Raw genomic sequence first — 21,311 nt, 5'->3', positions numbered from 1 at the left:
TTTAAAACGGGGATATTTATTAAAAAGATCCGTGTTTTTAAGATATTTCGCGAATTCTTTTTCTTCCGTTTCCCTTAATCCTTTCCCCTCCCCTCCCCGTTTTTGGTTTAATATCGTAATTACGTATTCTGTGAATAACAACGTTTTTTACGTGAACGCTAGAGCGTCGTGGAAAAAGATATCGAATATAAAAAAAAACGGGAAGAGTAAATAAAGGTGTGATAAGAATAACGAAATGCAGAGGATATATCTGAAGGGTTTGGATAAGAATGCAGAAACGTTAAGTTTGGAAATATGAAAATCGCACAAGAAACGAATAGCGTAAATGGCGATAAAGATCGGACGATCTCTATATCGGCCCCTAGCCCGCTTTTCCTACACGAGGAAGCCGCATTCGTGGAATGCTTCAACGTGGAAATGCGGTCGTCTTCTATCCGGAACAAGGACATTCACGGTAATATCTCGGATGAGATTAAACGGAGCTTGCATTCTTCGCATGGGGTGTAGGGTAATGTTCACGGTAAATACGACGCTTTCGGCGACTGCATCGGAGATACACAAGAAATACAATTGTGTGTGTTTATGTGGAGAGGTATCGCGAAATCTACTTTTAAAATCAAAATCTACGTCAAGTAGATCTCAGTGTGTACCGATATTACACGTTTCATATTATATTTCGCGTGTGTATATTTTTTAAACAATAACATTACGTTGCTTGTAGGCACCATTTCGCTTGGAATTTTTATATTTTATTACAATTATTCCGCAACGCAAGCTTAACACAGGTTTCGCTTAAAGGTACCCTTTGTTTTGCACGATGAATTATATTAACTCAAAGTACTTATATATGCATCTAAAAATGATTTTATTCCATTGTTTAAATAGTGGAACAAAGGACGATACTGAGCGCACGCGGGCAGTTGTCGGATAAAAAGCGAATCGCAAATATTTCAGATTTACTCGTAGAGATTGTATAAATCAAAGCGATAAAAGTTGGAGAAGGATAATTACATCGGAAAGATACGGAATGAACGAGATAAGAGGAAGATTCAGTTGTGACTTACATTGGATTGGTGGAGTTCCAGTAGATGTCCGGCAGGCGGGAACAGGTGGCCTCCCGAGGGAAGGCCTCCATCACAGCTAACAGAAGAAGAAATAGGATGAACCAAGGCATGATGTCCAGCTGAATCTTGAGGCCGTTTGTGTACCACTTCCAGGAGAAAACTATGGGTCACCTGCGCGCGATAAAGGATGCATAATCAATAATTCTGAATCGGATAATCAATTTAAAATGAGAGACACGATAAAATGAGAGAGATGCTGGCTACAAGTATTTAGCGTCCCTCGATATTACCAAGCCCGAGAGAACTACTGCGCTTAAATAAAGCCGTAAACTGTACTGTGTAATTAGAATCCAAGAATTCAAGCTAATTAACGATTCAAAGGATTCCACTCCTATTTCTTGGGTATCCGCGAGGGCGTAGAAGGTTCTGCCGTAGACAATAAAAGGAAAGTAAAAGCTTGCCGACTCGTACAATCGTAACGAAGAAACCTGAACTTAATTTGTACCACGGTCTTGCATACCCGTAAAATCTTAACAACGTATTTTGCAGCGTGCGCGTGAACAAAAAAATTCATTTTCGCTCCTCGATCGCTTTTATCATTGTGCTCGACGATTTCATTAAGCGCGGATCGATTTCGTTTGATTTCTTAATATTACGATACATCCGCTCGACATAACTCGTTCCGATCTTTTCCCTATTAATGGCTATTATTTACGAAGAAAATACAAAAACAAGTTGTAACAATGGAAATGAGTGGATAAATTAAAAATTTAACCCACCATTTAAATGGTGGAACCGATGAAGAAACAGGATCAACTTGAGAGGAACTGAAAAGATTTAAAAAGAATAAGAAATCGGAACGATGTCGGATGACGATGCATTTTACAATGTTGTGTGCAAGCAATCAGCATCGTACTGGACGAAAATAAAAATAAGGTAAGGCAATAAGAAATGATGAAAAGGAGCAAACAGAAAATGTCAAGTATCGGGATGCAGTCACGTCTACTTTAACCACGAAATCTCGCGGTGAAGAAACCTACTGTCCTCTCTTGCCTCTTTTTCAGGTTAACTGCTCTCAATTTATATCCAATCTACCTGTCCTTCATATTTCAACTTTCTTAATATTCTCAAATAATACCCATTCTTATATAAATTCGTATATATATATATATAATTTGATACAAAAATACATACCTTAAATTCAATATTATCCCAATTTGCATAAACTATTTGTTTTTGTACATCGAATATCTTTTGTACATCGAACGAGAAGTAGCGATACATTCGCATAAATTCTCGAATTTAATTTGTACGTATACTCGCATCTACTGTCAGGCTTAATCTCCTCAGCGAGATACCAGTTCAACGTTCCTCATTGCAAAAGGCCCCCCATCGAGCGAATCTTGTTTGGAACAGAGTCACCTGCTTTCAGACCCGTAGCCCCGGATGATCTCGAAGGAAAGGCGGAATTTTATTGCGTTCTTGCACGAAAGACACGTTTACGACGTGAGTCGGAAGAGAACGAGAGTGAAACGTGTGGCCTGGTCCGATCCAAAAGAGTGAGAAGAGAAAGGAATAAAGCATGAAACAGTGTACATTCGGTGGAGAAAAAGACCATTAAAGATCTACCGAGCTGTCGGATAACTCGTTGTTCTGTTCACGAGGCAGATTCATCCTTAGCTACAGGATTTTTCTTCTATTCCTCTCTTCCATCTTTATTTTTGTTTTATCGTTCCTCTCATTCATTTTTCTCTACTAATTTATCACATCAAAATCCGATTTTTTCGAGATTACTTCAAAATCACAATGTACATCCCTTATTATTCAATGAAATAATATAATTTCAATTATATATATATATAACAAATATATGTATAACAAAATATATGTATAACAAAATAACAATATAAGAATGTAATTACTTTTATTTTATAATTTACATTTATTTAGAAATTCTTGATTAAATGTCTCTTTCTTATAAAATTCTATCTAGAATTAGTTCTATAATTATAATTTATTTCTGTACTGTAAGAAATTATTAAATTCCATCCAAAATTTATGCATGAATAATGATCAAAAGAAAAGGCACGTTTGGAACTTTTCATTATGATAGAAAAATATTCTTAGAAGTCTTTACTGTTAATTTGTTATACGTTAATACTTAAAAACTCTCACGATAAAATAAATTGAAATAAAAATAAATACATATAATTCTGTAACGTGAAACAAGGGAGTGTATATGACGCTTCAACGAGAAAAAAGAAAGAAACATAAAAAACAAAACCACACCGCGAAATTTAGTTTCTCATTAGTGCCCTTACTGTAGCCAGCACCTCGAAATGTTAATTAAAACCGACAAAAACAATATTGTCGCAGGACCAGTTAACTTGCAAAATGTATGCATACAGATGCATGCGTATGCGTATGTACATATATCCATGCATATTCGTAATGGATGAGCACGGTTGTTTTGTTTTGAATGAATACCGGCGAGGTATCGTGTATATACGCGCACGCATATCCACATGCAGGTGCACGCAGACACGTGTACGACAGCGACAGTGTTAGTAAATCGACCGATATATGTTCACGCATCGCATTCATATGCCTACATATATAGGAGCATAGGTAATGGTAAAACATGACAGAGTACTCACTTTTTGCAAGTGACCGAGTGGGCTGCGTCTGCACTTTCGTCACGTAAACACCACCGTTTATTGTTCTTCGCGTAGACAAGCGATTAACCGTACGCGTGGCACAATTACAGACCGATTGCCTCCACGAACTAGCACGTAATCCCGGTTTAATCGGACAAAGGATCTATATAGAATAGATCCTGCCTATACGATGAAAATCGAACTCGAGAAAACGTTGACAATCAAAACTGGAATTAATCGCCACGACGTTGAATCGCGTGTAATCAATTTCCCGGCGTTGGCGTGTAAAATGAGAGAAATTCCGATTACTATCAATTATGATCGCGATACGATCTTGATAAATTCGTGAAAACGGACGAAAACGTTAAAGTGTAGACACGAGAGCAGCAACGGTGTCGAAAAGTTAAAACCGATCGAACGAATTAATTAAGGTGTTAATTAATCAATTGATGCTTGTAACGATGCGAGTAATTGGCCACGCGTTGTCTGTTGTCTCGATCGACACGACGAATTCGAAATTCACAGGGTCGCGACAAATCCTTCCACTCCTATGAAGTGAGAGACACAATGTCGTTGCTTCGTTGTAATCCAACTGGGAAAAAAGCTTTCTTTGCACACACGAATATATTTTTTCACGTGATAGTACGATAAATCATTCGTCCACGAGCACCTTTGTAGCACACACGCGAATATAATGTCACGAAACACGACGCCGAATTAGTAGACAGCACACGAAAAACATTGGAATTGAATTTCAGTTGCTAAATGCAACTTTGGTTTCCTCAATACTGCGTCACTGTTGAATTCAATGTCGAGATTATAACGTTATGGCGAAATTGATTGACACTCGGAATATATATCTTAAGATGATAGTTCTTTTAAATTTTCGTAAAAACAGTGAAGAAAAGCTTCAATCACAAATCAATCTTTAGTTGTTTCTTTCGATCGTTTTCCACAGGAATAATATACAATTGAATTTTCTTCCAAACGTATTTTCTTTCATATACTAGAAATTTTATTATTTCTTTTATCGATATATTGGAATAAACATTGGTATATTTCTCGTAGTTGATCAAAAAGATATTTGAAGAATCCAAACTTTTTTCGAAAGCAACCAATATGATATTCCGTTTGCGCGCGAAACAAGGTTTCAATTTTTTCGAATATGTACGTTACAAGATAATGGCTACAATAGCCTCAGGTCTGTTAGATTAATGGCGTCTCCGTTCTGGAATGTTTATTTCTTTTTATATATTCCTAGAATTTGATTCTATAACTTACTTTAGGCAAATTGTACTGTTATTGTTTGTAACTTTGATATTTCTTCTACACTCAACCTCATAGAATGAACGATTTGCAATTGATTTGAATCAGCTTTAGTTCGAAATATCGATGATTCATCGATGTGCTTCGAAAAAATGTAACGGTTTTAAATCTACCACGAAACGACACTATAACACAATCCGACCACGAATAAAAATAGTCACGATGAACTTTTTAACCAACAACGAACACTGATCGAAGCACAAATTCGATTATCAATGTCTCGCGTAATGCTGTTGTACCGGTACTGATTTCAATCACACATAGGATACACGCACCCTAGTGGTTTAATGAATAAACTACACTGCTCCTTCTCTGCAACTCGTCCTTGTGTGCGATCAAATTCTCGTTTTCCTGATATTTCGAACGAGAAGAATGTCACACAGCACAGATATCCTTTAAGGATGTGTTTGCAGGAGTCACGTTTAATCACCGTCAACAGTTTTGTTTTCTTTCCACCACTCTTTTCGCTGTCACTCTCCCTCTCTGAAATGAAAACACGCGAGACGAACACCGTAAGCACTGCGGTCGACACGATCGTAACCGAAGCGAACCGAACGAGGAACGAGCGCTTCGTTCGAGTGGACCGTACGAACCAGCGTGTTACACCGGCGATTGATTTGCTAACGCAAAACAATTGGTAACTACTGTTTAAATAGATGTTTTGTCACGATGTGATTCTTCGCCTGTTTTAATCTCAGGTGTAAACTTGTATCTGTACTCTTTATTTTCGCGAAGATCGCGTGGATACTTTCAATCGCAGTCCCGTGCCGTCGCTGCTCGCTCGTCCGTTGGCGGGCTTCGAATGACGAGCTGCGATCGCTCCCCACGCAACGCTCCGGCTTTCTCACTCGTTCTCCCTCGTACCTTGCGCACACTCTCTCTATCGCGTTCGTAAACGTTCTGTCTTCCTTTACTCCTTCCTTTCTCCCTTTCGCTCGCGAAGCTTTCGCTGGCTAGCGCGCACTCTCTTCCTCTTTCTCTTTCTCTCCTAACGATGCAGCCAGAAGAGAGCGACAAAGAAAGGATTCGTTCCAAAGTATACCGAATAGTATGCATACGACAAAGATGGAAAATAACGTGCGCAAGCGCCAAGAACGTACATACTTACTGGTGCTATCTGCGAGGCGGTAAAAGCACCCCCCATGAGCACAACTTCCGTGCGGAGGAGGAAGAAACGGGAGTCCCCACAGCACCCTGCCATAAGATACAAGGGGTGTGCAACTACCTAGTGCACGGAATACGTGCACACAAGAAAGATTCTCCGTGTACGAACCTATCTTCTCGGTTGCGCGCGAGAGAAACATTTTTAACACCGATGAGGCGGCTCAGCCGGCCATCTCATTAAGGGAGCTGCGGAGCAGGGGATATGTTGCATTCGCACGATGCGTTTCACGAAGCACGCAATTAAAAGTCGCACTTTCGTCGCCATTTAAAGCTGTTGTAGAAACTACGAAAAATTACGCACAGCTTTAAGTAAACCGTTTAAAATCCTTTTTTTTAACTTTAATACAGCTCATGTATTGTTAATTTTATAAATATTTTTAAATATTAAAAAATAACTAACTGAAAATAATGATAAATGATATATTTTTTGAACTCTTTTTTTTTATCAATTTATTTCATTTCTTTTTTTTTTTATTGTTTAATCTATTGAAATTTAATCTCTGGGACAGATTTTATTGCATATTCTTTAATTAAATAAATGAAAATTTTTTATATTGATTCAATATTAATTTTAGATATTTTCGTTAAATCTCGTGTAAACAGAATCTGTACTTTAATATTAATAAAATACAAATAATTTTCAAATATGTTTATATGATTTAATAAATTATTTTTTTTTTCAATTATTTATTTGTGCTTATTTCTAGAGAATATACAGGGAAAATCTTTCTTGCATTAAAAAATCATCAGAAGTAAAACACATATGCTATGATTCATAAAAATATCATAATTCATAACTAATCATAATTACTAATAAAATTCAACGCGTTTTTAAATTAAAACAAAAAAATATTAAAACTCTTTTTATTTATTTGATAATAAATTGTAATAGAAAAGTATATAAAATATAATAGAAAAATAGAAATTTTAATAATACGGTGATCCAAACTTTGAACCTAACATGAGAGTCTAAGATCTACTAAAACTCGCTATAAGTAACTTCGGTGTTAGCTATTAAAGTCCTCTTATCTAAAAACTCTTTTAAAAGTGTACTACCAAAAAAGACGGCACCACAATCCACAAGAACCAAGCTTGCTTTAGCGACTCGAGGAAGATCGTATCTCAGCACTGTTTATCGACTTCACTCGGTAGTTACGCGTGCTTCCGATGCAATTTTCCAGTAACAAGCAGCTTGTCAATATAGAGTAGAAAATTGGCCTGTTTATTTTTTAAAAAGTAAATCGCGACATTTTTATTACCAAGTATTAAATCTGTACATGCGATCGATACTCCATTATTATCAAAGATGCTTAATACGTATATAATATATTTACTTGTGAAATTTACTGGCTATGATACGTTTATAATTCATTAAAAATAATTATTTCCTAATGAAAACTTTTCAATTGACATGTTTTGTGCATTATATTTAAACATTAATAAAATTTTCAATTAATCTCTCACGGCACAATAGATTGACTAGCATGGTTAAAATTTTCAATCAATTGCGTACAAAATTTCAAATGTTATTGAAGTTTCGTTATTTTATCTATATATATTAAACTAATAAATTGATTTGTGTCATTTTTAAAGACGTTTCACAAAAATAAATATTAATATTTTCATAAATTACAAACGAATTATTTGAAAAAAACAGTTCGTTAAAAAGCAATCGCATTTCACCAAACGGTTTCCGCATTCAGAGATTCAACTGCCGGAAGTTATTCGAATGAAGTTTAGAATCAGTTCGTGTAGAAATGTTCCATTACCTCGTTTCTATTTATGAATGGGATATATTTTATGTATGAATAGTTAACCTAAATTCATTCGTGTCCATATTTCAACAATTTCTTTCTACATCATCGTATTCATTATAATATTCTGAAATTATTCAAATATCATACGAATGGTACGAATAGTGTACGAATGGATTAAATTCACGTAATAATAAATTCTTTATATATGTATATATTTTCACAAAATTACATTGTATCTCATACATAATTGAAAAAATAATTTATATTGTGAAAAGATAGTCGTGATAAATCACTTATGGTTGATTTACACTTACAAAAAATCTTACCTATGTAGAATGCTGTGGTTTTGATATACATACACACATCGTATGGATAAGTTGTCTGGTAAATTACGATCGATATGCGGTAGAAACGACGTGTCGACGATCCTCATTTTTCTCCGCCGCTCTAAATAATGAAAGTCAACCCAGTCTTGGCAAATAGCGGGCAGAGGAATTGTTGCGTGCCGGCTTGCTCCTGTCTTGTTCGTTTTCGTTCGTTCGGTCTGTCTTCGAAAGACAACCGCCCTAGTCGGTGTATTGAACTTTCTTCCTGCGATTAAATATTTAACGCCTGGATCGATACAGTTCCGTACATCCATGGTCTGCGACACGGGTTATCTGGCCGTTCTATGCGAGACTCTTCTACTGACCAGTCCGAGAAATTACCAACCGACCCTTTGCTTTTCTCATACGCAAACACGTTCGTATACGTCACTCTCAATCTACTTCATCCTTCCCTTTCAAGCGACTAAAAACATTTTCCTGTACGAGACAGTCGAAGTGGCGGCACCCTTGCAAAAATATCTGAGACACCCCTGAAAGTGGTCCGCTCGAAAATTCAGTTACCATAACCCAAACATAAATATGTAGATCGTTCATAAAATGATTTATATTCCTTATAAAGTTTCATAGATCAAAATTATATGAAATATTCGCGGTATAAAATAAAGGTAATAATTAAATAAAAATGTTTAATAATCGCGAAATTTATTCATTCGTCGTTCTTATCAAAAAAAAAAAAAAAGTCTAATAAGATTCAATTGATACAGTTCGATTCGATTCACATCTATTCAACTACATACATATATGTAAAAATCATTAATTAAATAAAACGTACATAAAAATGTACGTAACATTTACAGTTATCTTTAAATAATTATTGAAAAAATTTATCGAATAATATTGATGATACAAATTAAATATTTTAAATCTTTCTTTAAGATAGTTATTCCGCGGATCGATATATGAAGGCGCGTAAATGTCAATATTTATTGACGCAAACCCCTGTATCCCTCGACGATGATTACCTTTGCTATAGTTCACCTGTTCTAACACCCACCACTTTTACGTCCTTTTACCTTTTCTAACTCTCGTACGATATGCCATGCCATTTTCTTGGAACGTGTAATAATTTATCTTCGGTAGTAATGTTAGAAATGTAAAAAAGAAATGTTTGTAATTTAGTACAGCAGTAAAAAAAAAAAAAATGAAAAAAACAAGCACTGTTAAAATTTTTAAAATTCTTACTTTATATTTATTTATATGTAAAAATGTAAATATACGTAAAAATTTGACGAATATATATAACGAAGAGCGATATTCTTTTAAACGTTTTCCTAATTTTTTACATTTCAAATGTGCATTATACTTCTCTCATATGAGTAAGAAGAACTCGTTCAATAAGTTACCTTCTACACCGACGATAGACGTTGTCTATAGAAATGAGTATGTAGATTCAAATGTAGCATAAGATAAAAAGATTTTTCAGAGATGGTAGTTCCATACTCGAGCGGTACTTTTGTTCTGCGGTACATAGAGCTTTTAAACTGGTTGTCCCAGTTCTTCCTGAATTTTAATTCTAAAATATTCCACTACTTATACTTTTTCTATCCAGTCTTACTTTTATTGTAATTATTTTCTCTCTTTGTTGAATAAATTAAGGAATAAGAAAATATTGATCGCGCACGCGAAACGTAAACTAAAGGCTAATTGGTTTAATAAGATTAAAATAATTTAGATAAATCTATAACGATGATAATAATTTGAATTTAAATCTAGTTAAGCATTTTCAAAGAGTAAAATAAAAATATAAATCGAATTAGATATATGTTTTTAATAAAAAAAGAATGATATTATGTAATTCATTCATTATTTTCTAAAAGATTTTCTCACTATATATTTACATCCGATCTTATCTATCTATCTTATCTATTTGATTTGTTTTTGACAACTCATTAACTTGTTCCTTTTCAATCATTGATAATTGTAATACGATTTTCTTTCCAAGGAAGCCGATCAAAGGATATTAAGATCATGTTTCTCATATACATAAACGTAGATTATTTGGACATAGTACAGTTAACGAGGTGACCGCATCGGGTAATACAGTTGACTTACGTTGTGACCGTACTGTGATCTTGCATTTGTGCCTAATCAGTAACTGAGATTAGTTTCAAAGGACTTACCGTTGATATCAAACACTCCTGAATGGATTTAGGATTTATACTCAAATGATATATTAGTACATCTTGCTACCGAAATAATATTCCATAATCATTCTCCTTTACAAATCGTATGAAAAATATTCTATAATAATGAGAAAATAAATTAATCATAATGCACGAATATTATATTTTTATTAATCATTTTCGGAACGATATAATGTATATTTTATCATTTGTTAATTTAATCAATTTTTATCAATTTTTATCATGTGATATTTTGAAATCGATATATACAAGTCGTCAAAAGCACGCACTCTCGCACGGATGAATCTTTAACCTCATCAGTTTTTACAGAAGATTTGTTCGAATCGTGTCGAGTATCAAATGGAAAATGCAAGTCAGTTGGCCAATCCATTAAAACCATTTCATTGAAGGAGACTTGCTGTGTAACGTTTATAACTCGGCTGACTTGCATTACGTCAGTAATATTTCAGGTAGCATGTGTCAAACACTTGTGATACTTTTCTTTTACACGTTATTTTTTAGTATATATAAAGTAAAAAAAAAAAAAAGAAGAAGATAAAAGATAATGTATCAATAGTTCCATTTCTTTCTCAACTTGTTCACATGAAAATTTTTATTATTATTTCACACAACCTCTCTTACTTTTAATACAGAATTTAAGAAAACAACGGCTTTTCTTTATTATTCTAAATTTATCCAATAATGCTTATTTTGACATCGACAATCTGTTCTTCTTTTGTAGATGCCAAGGTGCACAACACGCTTCCGTTCGTTCGTTCGTTCGTTTTTGTCCAATCCTGTCATCGAATTGTCTGTCCAGCATTGTTTCGCATGCACGTTCGTTCGTCAGCTTCACAACTTTACAAGCAATAACCAAAAGCATGTGGGACAGGTTTATGACTAGGCACGGTGGTCCTTACGCTTTTGCATTATGGTCGACTGACAGTTGCGGTCAAATATTCGTGATGCGTACTACCACTTTACGAGCCATAGGTTTTCTTCTTATCAGAACTGATTACACGAGAGAGAGAGAAAACTAGTTTGAATTCAAAATACCAATCTTCCCTCTTATCCGATTTTTCATCGTTAAATTATGGTTTAAATTTATCGAGATTGGCAAGTAAACGATCTGTATTCAATGCGATAATACATCGGATTCCTCAATAACCACGAGTTTTCTGACTTATCAATTAACCATCGATCGTATATAAAAATATATTCGGAGAATCTAGAATAGAACTCTAGAGTCCACGATACGTACGTAAATAATACGATTATAGAACCGGGTGTCAAATGGAAGAACTTTGTAACTTCTTTATATACAAAACTATTTTTAGTCGATCGTGAAGGTAATAAGGCATAAACTTTTTTATTCTTCAGCGACATGTGTTATCATTCTCTTCTATATACCCTCGTGTTTCTCTGCACCACCTTCCGATTTCTGATTGCATAGTATAGATAACTAAATTATCGATCCCGTCTTATCTATATACACGATGAGATTACACTAGCACAATCGTATCATCAAATTATACGCTTATTTCCGATGTGTTTATCCAATGGTGAATGAATAAATATTTCAAAGTAACAATAATTTGACTCTATGCTACATTATAAAATCATTCTTCACGTTGAGTAGAAAAATCAACGAATTATACACAGTCGTGTCTTGTTTTTTATTTTTAATACATCTATTGCTCGGACAAGTTTGAAACAAACTTTCATTTAAATTGATGATTCGCGAGTTTATTTCTATTTACGGAAACGGAAGTTCTCACTCACGGCCTCTAAGCGTCCGTCGTCATTAAAGAACAATTCGCAAAGAAAGAAAATTATATTTCCCTTCGGAGCGGGGACACGTTTTGAGAAAAGACGTTTAGAGAGAAACTGGAGACAAACTAGACACTCTCTAACTCATTCCGTGGATGGAACGGAGATAGAATAAGTAGGTTAACGAAATGGTCGTTCGCAAGCTTGAGATACCACCACCAATTGCAGTGGCCCTCAACTCGATTCCAAGTTCCTTCTTCGAAGACGATCCCTCTCCCCTACCCTTCTCCTTCCCTCCCATAATAGAACGCGCCACGAAGAGACAACAATTTTCCAGTCGGTTGTTCCTCCTTCGTGCTCGCCACGCGTGCATGAGCAAAATAGCAGTTTGCACGTAAGCCTCCGGAAACGGAGGATCCTTACCTCTTAGAGACGTCTACGAGGCGGGATTCCTCGTTGCAACGGCGAAGAAGCGGAAAGGAACGAAAGAAAGAATTATCGGGAGCCATCGTCGGGAACGAGGGGTTCGGTTGATTAAGGCATACAAGAAAGACATTCCGTCAGTGAATTCCTCGCAATCTGTTTTTCGACCAGCGTCCAGTCGTTTCACTTTAGCGTTAATTGCATTATTATCGACACCACTTCTGAATAACTTTCTTCTTCTCAACGTTCTCGATTTTTCTTACCTGTACCGCATTCTGGACCCTCGTCTTTGTAAAAACTAACTCGAGTGTATATATATATATATATATGTACATATTTCAATAACTATTTTAATCAGCAAATTAATTAAATTTTATTATGTTCCATTAAGCTATAAGATTAGTTACATATTGAACGAATAAATTATCCAAAAGTTGAAATCCATTTTATGGAAAAAGAGATTAAATAATTGATTTGCATATTTGGAATATGTTTCTCAACGGTTGGTCTGATCTGTGCAACAGAGACTTATGGTCGTGAGTAGATCTCGACGATGAAGTTGATTCCGTGACCCCTCTGGCTCTTGAACCGGATAGTGACATTGTTCCATCCTGGGCCACCAAAGAGGATGCTCGCGTACGCCCCGTTACCATTGGTCTTCTGATCAAGAGCTCGGACTTGAGTAATCCTTTCGAATCTTGTTGTGTTGAATGTCTTTTCGTCGGTTACTATCCTGCCCCAGGAGGAATTCTTGATGACACTTTGCCTCAGTATAAGTCTGTCGCCAGGCATTCTATATCCAATGATCAAGTCATGGGACTTGTTCGTGTTATTCGAACCATAGAAATTAGATTGTGGAGCGGAGTTCACTTGTGCGGCGATTAACAACGAAATGGCCACAGCCATAATTGGCAAGAAAACGATAGTTTTCATCTTTGATTTTTTTTTTGTCGAGAGATAGGAGTTTACTTCGTTATACTATCGCTCAGAATATTGCAGACTGAAGTTTCATATCAACCGGTTGCTTTAAATATCACCACCGATCAGCTTATCAGTTAACTAGCTTATCACGATTATATTTGTAAAAGCATATTTGCTTTTTCTGGAAAAGTTTTAATTCTAGGAATACGTAGATCTTGTTTTGCGATATCATCAATCGATTATCGTTTAGAGATAAATTGATTAAAGAATTAATATCGATTGTTATAAATCTAAATTTTATATCGTGCGATTCGAATTATTTTTAATTATCGTAAGAATAAACGTTGGTGCCCTTAATATTAACAATTATTTAAATTGTCTTGGAATAATATAAGATAATTGAGAATTTTTCCTTACTTAATTTCACATTTTATTACGTTTCATTTGTGTTATGTTAACGTTCGTCCGACTCATTCTTAGAAATGTAATTAAATATACGAATATTCCTCGTATCATACGTAAACATTTTTATCTCTCTCCTCTTTAAAGTATGAAACATATGTGTACACACATTTCTTCGAGTATTAATTCCGTCCAATTATCTTTTTCTCAGAAATTCAATGGATATAATAACAATTTCGAGAAACGATTCATTTAATATTTCTTTTCAGACGCAGACGATAATCATCATTACGATTAACGATAGAATCTTATCGTGTGTAAGGTGTTTGGCCTCAATCTCGTAATAGACGGCGATCTCTATAATTCATGAGCAACCCGACTCTATCTAATATTGCATCCTGCTGTGTGTATACTCTGTCCTCGCACTTTGGATTCTGTGCACCATCAATAGATTCGCGTTCACAAATTCACAGTGTTGAGACCTTTGAAGACATCCACATAACGTATTATCAAATTGTTTCGCTTATCACGCTTCATATCTAAATATATTTGTAAAAATAATCTTAAGTAATTAATATTCGACGAACTTGTACCTCGAAAATATATTCTACGATCAGAGATCTTCTTTGATCGGATTTTAATTGCGTTTTTACCGATACGATGGATTTAGATTTCATTCGCAACAAATATTTACATTTCTTTTAATGTCTTGTGTGTGCTCAGCTGATAGAATTTTAAACAATTTTCTGTATACCTTTCCGAGATTTTTCTCACGCGCAACGGCAAACAACGGGATTTTGTAGTTGGCGCCCTACATTACGAGCTCCACTGACTGCGAGAGCTGCAGCCGCTTTGTCAAGGCCGTTGTAGGTTGTTTGCTCAGATGCTTGTTAACCGTGTGAGCATCCAATATGTTACCTCGTGTATGCACTTAGGTCCTGCGTCGAGAGTAGATTCACTCGGATCATTAAGTCAATTGCTGGATACACGATGACAGAATATCGGTGGTAACAGCCATGAGATGCATTTGCGATGCAAGTTCATAGCAAAAAGTTGACAAAAGTTTCCTTAATATAAAAAAAAAAAATGGAATTATTTATTTTATTTTTAAACTTATTCTTCTTGATAAAAAATAGAATAAGCACGGATTAGAGGTAAGAAGATAGCGTTTTTCTATCTTTTATCACAGTGTTATTTCTATTTTTAATCCACAAAGGATAATCCGCACCACTCATACTCTTCGTTCAAAGAACAAATATCTATTTCGAGATATGCTCGCGCCTTCCTGCCATGCTGGACGATCCCAAAATCTGCATATCAGCAAGATGCTTTTACCATTGATTATCTTCTCGTGTACTTGGGAAATCCAGAAGTGGCAAGGATAGAGTTCAACCGTCTTAACGCTGTAATTCTGATCCAAAGCGGACGAATCCGCTTTCCTAGCCAATTCGAATCGTCCGCTCGCAAGGGCGGATCGATTCGATTCGCGATTCGAAATTTTCCGTTCGGCCATCCGCGTGTATCGCCGCGATCAATCATTGATGGCATAACGGATCCCGTACATCGTCGAATAATTAATACGTCACGGTGAAATTTAATTGGATTATGATAAGAAGGGTGAATTGGAACAATCGGTTCATTGAATCGATAATGCGGAACAGTGGGGTGATTCGTTGAAACGTTAACGTTAATTATAAATCGCTTTGCGAGGAGTGGGATGAAAGAATCGGATGGGGTGGATTAAAGAACGCGAATAAAGGCATAATAAACGTTGAGGTCATCCCTTTGGGACAATTAGGCGAACAGAAAAGTTCCATCGCAGTTACGCAACCTCCTGACCGCCCCTATAAGAGTCAGAATGGCAGCTACTAGTTTTCTCCATTATTCAAAGCTGTTCGCATCTTTTCGAGCATTAACGTATTATATTAGACTCACAATGCCCCGGTTGAATAACGTCAAACGGATACGTCTGTTCGAGTGGTAGAGAAATGATTACTCTTATCGATCTTATTTCGAAAAATAATTTGGAAAAAGGAAAGAATTCGACGTATTAAAACGTGTTTGAATAACAAGATATAACAGGATAGATAATGGAAAGAAATATTTTTCTGGAATTAATTTAACAGTAATATCTGGTGAATGGAAAACGAAAGGTCGAATAAAACCTCTGTCTGATCGATCACCAACATTTCGGTAATCGGTTCATCGACATCCACGTAAACGACATGTAAACGTAGAATTTAACATCTGTAACGGAAAATCATCGTTACGTCGGTAATTAAACAAACTCGTAACTAGATCGTATCTACGTTTATTTCGAATTGAAATGGTGAATCATGAATCCGTTATTCGTTGATCATACATTATGAAGTGAAACCCGGTTCCATTGAGCTAGTTTGGTTTATGGTGGCTAGTTTTGGTTTATGGTGTTTCGATTATCCCTATAGAATTGCACGCGACGGCATATATACGTTTGTACACGTAATTTGCATTCGTCGCAATACGATAAGGTTAAATAGTTACTCCCGACGACCACAATATCATCACATTCTAAACGCTCGATCGATTCGCTTCCTATTATTGCATTCCGATCCTTTTCGAGCCGTTTGGCTCGTCCATTTTTAACGGAACGAACACGCGCTGTTAATATCGATCAATGTAAACTCGATGACAATTAAAAATAAAACCAAATAAATCGAATTCGCAACAAGGTTCGTTGATCTACACTCTCGTTCTTTCTATTTTTTCACTATCGATAGATTACATGATCTATAGATATTTGGGACGACGATCGCGATAAGAAAGATGAGTCATGGGGGGTTATCAAGACGAGGTTATCGAAATTTTCGACAGATCGCGTAATACGGATGGGCCGCAAGTTTCGGATAGGCTAATCCTCGGAAAGCTCAAGCTGCAACGATGTCGATGCGCTTTCAGGAGAACGACGTGTGCGGCCGTAAAATCGGCGAACGACGTCCCGACGGCCCTTTCCCTCTGCGAGTAATCCTCGTAGATTGGCGCGGCGCAATAATTCGTCCTCGGTATCGGCCTCGTGGGAGCATGGCCAGGGTGGGGGTGTTAAACGACCGATATTTTTTTTTCCCTCGAGAAGCGGCCACCTCGATTTGTTGCATGCCTTACCTGTCGTGCATCCTATCTTGCGCTCATCGTGCCGGTCGCAACATTTTCTTTATGCGCCGCCACCTTTATGCATCGTTAAAACAGGCGGCCGCGCCGCGCCAGTAGTAAAACCGCAGTAAATCGATGTATCGTTCCGACGATGCTTAAACGTGGCAAAGGGTGAATGGGAACCGGAAAAAATGAGAGAAACGAGAAGCGAACGAGGGGCGAGCTCGGTTGTGGTAAATGGACAGTGCGAAGCGGAATTGTCGAATTTCTTGAAATTTTCCATCTCGATATTTCTTTAAAAATTAATTCGGAGGCGTTTATCCTCGTAGACACGACGAATCGTCGTCGTCGTCGTCGTCGTCGTCGTCGTAGTCGTGCTTAGCGAAAGATTCGTTTGAACGTCGTCGACGATCGGAGAAATTAATACGGCAAACAGAACTTTTCGTTCGTTCGAAGAAAATTACGTAATAAATGAAAAGATTCCTTGTGCGAGAGGGGGAGCTAGACGCCAACGACGACTTAATTAAGACACCTCCCTTTCGTTGATCCTCCTACGTCGAAATTTTCGTCGTCCATTCTTCCGGAAGACATGACAGAGACGGGCAAGAAGCGGAGAGGCAAACACGGAATAGCCATGAACGCAGGAAGACCGGAAGGTGCTGCGAGGTAGCGTAAACAATTGCCAGCACAATTAGGAAACGTTTGTCCGTCTGTGTTTATCGAAGGATCCGTAACTAGCTTAGGTAACACCTATCCCATTTGCTACTCGATGCTTCGGAATCGGCCATGCGGACAATCAAGAGAAATTGTTATTATTGCGTCTTATTTAGTTTCCTCGAACTAGATCGATTATCAATCGATTCTCGTGAAATTATAAATAATGTTCGATGTAAGTACGTTGTTGTGCAATTTAATTCGTTATCCGGTAAAAATCTTTTTACCGCGTAAAGCTTTTACCGCGAGTCAATCGTTTATCCTTATCGTAAATTGTTTCGTAATCAAATCAATTTTTATCTACCTTTGAAGAAGGAATGGAAGTTAATCGAATAAGTATCTCATGAGAAAGAAACATGAGAATTTATCGGATTAACGAGCTTGTATCCTTCAACGTTCGGAGAAATTGGATTTGGATCAATTACAGCTAAACGCTCGGCGTCTGTATAAAGCGGATATTTTTCATTCTTCGTGATCGACAAAGAACAGAATCGTTGCTTTCAGTCGGATTGCTAGACGGATTATACGATTACAAGTTATGTCAGTGAAAATGGAGTTATTGAGCATATGCCATGGAAGAACTTGCCCTGACGTACGCTAATTTGATATTGGATAACCGTTTCCGCCCTCGAATAGACGCGAACTCCCGAAGGCGTGCAATATATACGCAATGGATCCTGCTTTTGCCAAAAAATGCGTTTCTGTATTAAAAAAAAAAAAAAAAAGATGACGGCTACCCGTCATTTTGTTTGAATTTGATAATTGATTTTAATAGCAAATTTTATCAAAGAATGTACAATAACTTGTAATGAATCATGATGTTCCAGGATAATGAGAATTACGATTTTTACATATATCTTTTTAAACAATATATATGTGTATAATGTTAAAACGTTCAAGTGAGAATTATTTTCTTTTTGAAAAATGATGTTCCAATGTCTATGAGCAAATAGGGCTTTCGCATGCAACATTATTCTTTATTATTTCACAGGAAACATCTGTCATTATCTTAATTTGTTCGCCTGTCGCGGACATTCCTTTCCATCTAGATTTACGGCGGAAAATGAGAACAGTTTTCAAAGGAATGTGGAAGCCTATTTCCGTGGAAGCCATTGTACAAAAGGCGAATGCATGGATAAAAAAAAAAAAAGAACTTAATTTAGTTCAATCTGTTCGTTTCGGATAGGTATAGGTGAATGCATGTGGGGGCCGACATGCGGGTAATCATTCTACTTTCCCAATCGCTGCGGATACAAATTTTTTTAGAGAATCCTCATTGGTCATCCGACTCGTTCTGTAATCTGCAGAGGTTATAACGGACCGGCCATTATCTCTAGAAGAAAAAAAAAAAATAGTTAATGGTTGCAAAAAATTCATGAACCAAGCGAGACAGGAAGGAAAAAGAACAAGATGGAAAGCTTTCTTTTTATTTTCCTTCTTCCCCATTCATCTTTCGCATTCTTACTTCAGTCTCGATCAACTTTTATATTTTACTCTTATTTTTTTTTATCGTCGTTATCTTGAAACTTTAACAATTTTCTTGTAATCGAACGATTGTTTCTTTGACTTGTTTACAGACAATCAAACGTGTATATACAATATCGATACAAGGAAAATAAAGAGAATTGTTTTGTTTCTAAAAAAAACTTTCTTTGTACTCGAATAAATTCTAAGCAATTATAAATCTAAACTCACCGATTTTAAACGAACGAAGTATTATGCTGAAATATACATCGTGAAGATATTAACAGAGCACAGAACTGGTCACATAATCCCTTGACGGCAAACTTGTCGCATTATCCGTTGCGTCACGTTCGGCAACTAGGCGTTAGTTTCCAGCCAAGGGACATTAGGTTCGGAGATGCAAAGAGAGTTGACAACAGTCACTGGAGAAACTAACGAGGAGAAGTTGACTTCCTGAAAAATATACGAGACATATTATCGATATGTTCTTATTTTCCCGTACTTCGAAATATATCCTCGTTTAAGAATTTTTTAAGCTCAAAAAATTAATAAGCGCTACTTACGTAAATTGAATTAGTTCTTCGATCAAAAGAGGCATTATCAGAATCGGAACGTTTTATCTCTATGACATGTCTACGTTAAATGAAAATTCATACATCAACTTTAAGGTTCAGGAACGTGTCATATCGCGACACGACTCGCATGATCGATGTATGAACACGGCCGTTGACGAATGTTTTATACTATCGTTTAATTTGTATTTTTACTTTTAAATTAGAACCGACTTCTAGTTCCATGTTGCAGCAATGAAAGGTAGATACATCATGTCCTATCGAAGGAAGCCATCAATGGCGTAACCAGGAAGCCGTCCAAAGTTCTCTAACGATGATGTATCGAGGCTGTACGAGACCCCTAACTTGCGGCCATTCCGATACACCGTAAGTTACCGTTTCTTTTGCTCTTTCTTTCTTTCATCTTTTCTTTCGCCACCCCTTGCCGGGAGAAGCACAACGTCCCTTGGTATCTTTCGAGTTACCATCGATGATGACCGTGACAGATAGCCTGTCATAACTCGCTGGCACGAAAAACGTGTCCATGCTCTGACGTTTGCTAAAAAAAAAAAGTAACGCATGTCAGTTTTTTTTTTTTACCCAAAAATAGACAATACCATGAATTACGTCGGTCAAATTATTGTGCGATGCCATCAATTTTTCCTCGATAAAAATTAAATTTAAATTACATTTTATACAAATATAAATATATATAAAATATTAGGATTTTCTTGTTTTAATTTTCTTGGTATATCGATTAAATATTTGATTCTTTTTAAAAGTGGGAAAATACGTGTTTACGTATTTTATAATATAATAAAAGTATTTAGCGATATAAATCATTAGCTAAACCGCGTCGAAATGATATTTTCGAAAAAATAGAGGGATGAAAATTTTGATGGCTTACGGCAAAGAAGAGTTTGAAAAACTGTCAAGTCAAGCTGCGGCGACTTTTTAAAACCGAACGATGCTAGGGTCAACGGGGAACTGTCAGAGTAGCTTTAGTTTTCACAGGCACCGCGCGTATTCCGCATGGAGGAGAGCACTTTCCTACGGTGATTCGCGACGCTTTTTATCTTTCTGCCCTTTTATGCTGTCGCTCTTAGTCCGGAACGACATTGGTGATGCATTAAAATTCATCTGCACCTTTATTGCCGGTCGTTTCATAGAAATTTCAGGACGTTATCTTTTCGTAGAGTCAGCCATAAAGGACATACAATTCACACGTTGAATATAATATAAAATCGTAACTGGAATTCGAAGAAATTAAGATTAATAATCTTAAAAAGTAAAAAGATAATGTTTATATTAGCCTTAACTAATAATATATAATTCTGATGAAAACAGAATGTTACCTTCCATTTAGCTTATGCGCTATAATTAAATTTGTGAAAGTTGACTGTTTGGAACACTGTGCCATCCAACGACGTGAAAATGCACTTGCCCCTTTAAGTGCCTAA

General features: G+C 36.3%; 1 protein-coding gene across 1 annotated transcript; it reads right to left on the bottom strand.

Moving 5' to 3' along the window:
• Positions 1-13,018: 13,018 nt before the first annotated feature.
• Positions 13,019-13,668, bottom strand: LOC122720625 (probable salivary secreted peptide). The gene has a single exon (XM_043947428.1). It carries the CDS (start codon positions 13,601-13,603, stop codon positions 13,199-13,201), a length of 405 nt encoding a protein of 134 aa, XP_043803363.1. The 5' UTR covers positions 13,604-13,668; the 3' UTR covers positions 13,019-13,198.
• Between the last annotated feature and the right edge of the window lie 7,643 nt (positions 13,669-21,311).

This window comes from Apis laboriosa, unplaced genomic scaffold, assembly GCF_014066325.1.
Source record: "Apis laboriosa isolate Shangri-la unplaced genomic scaffold, ASM1406632v1 scaffold12_cov154, whole genome shotgun sequence".
Classification (NCBI taxonomy): domain Eukaryota; kingdom Metazoa; phylum Arthropoda; class Insecta; order Hymenoptera; family Apidae; genus Apis; species Apis laboriosa.
Note: the sequence above shows the minus strand (reverse complement) of the source record. Positions and strands in the feature narration are given on the sequence as shown.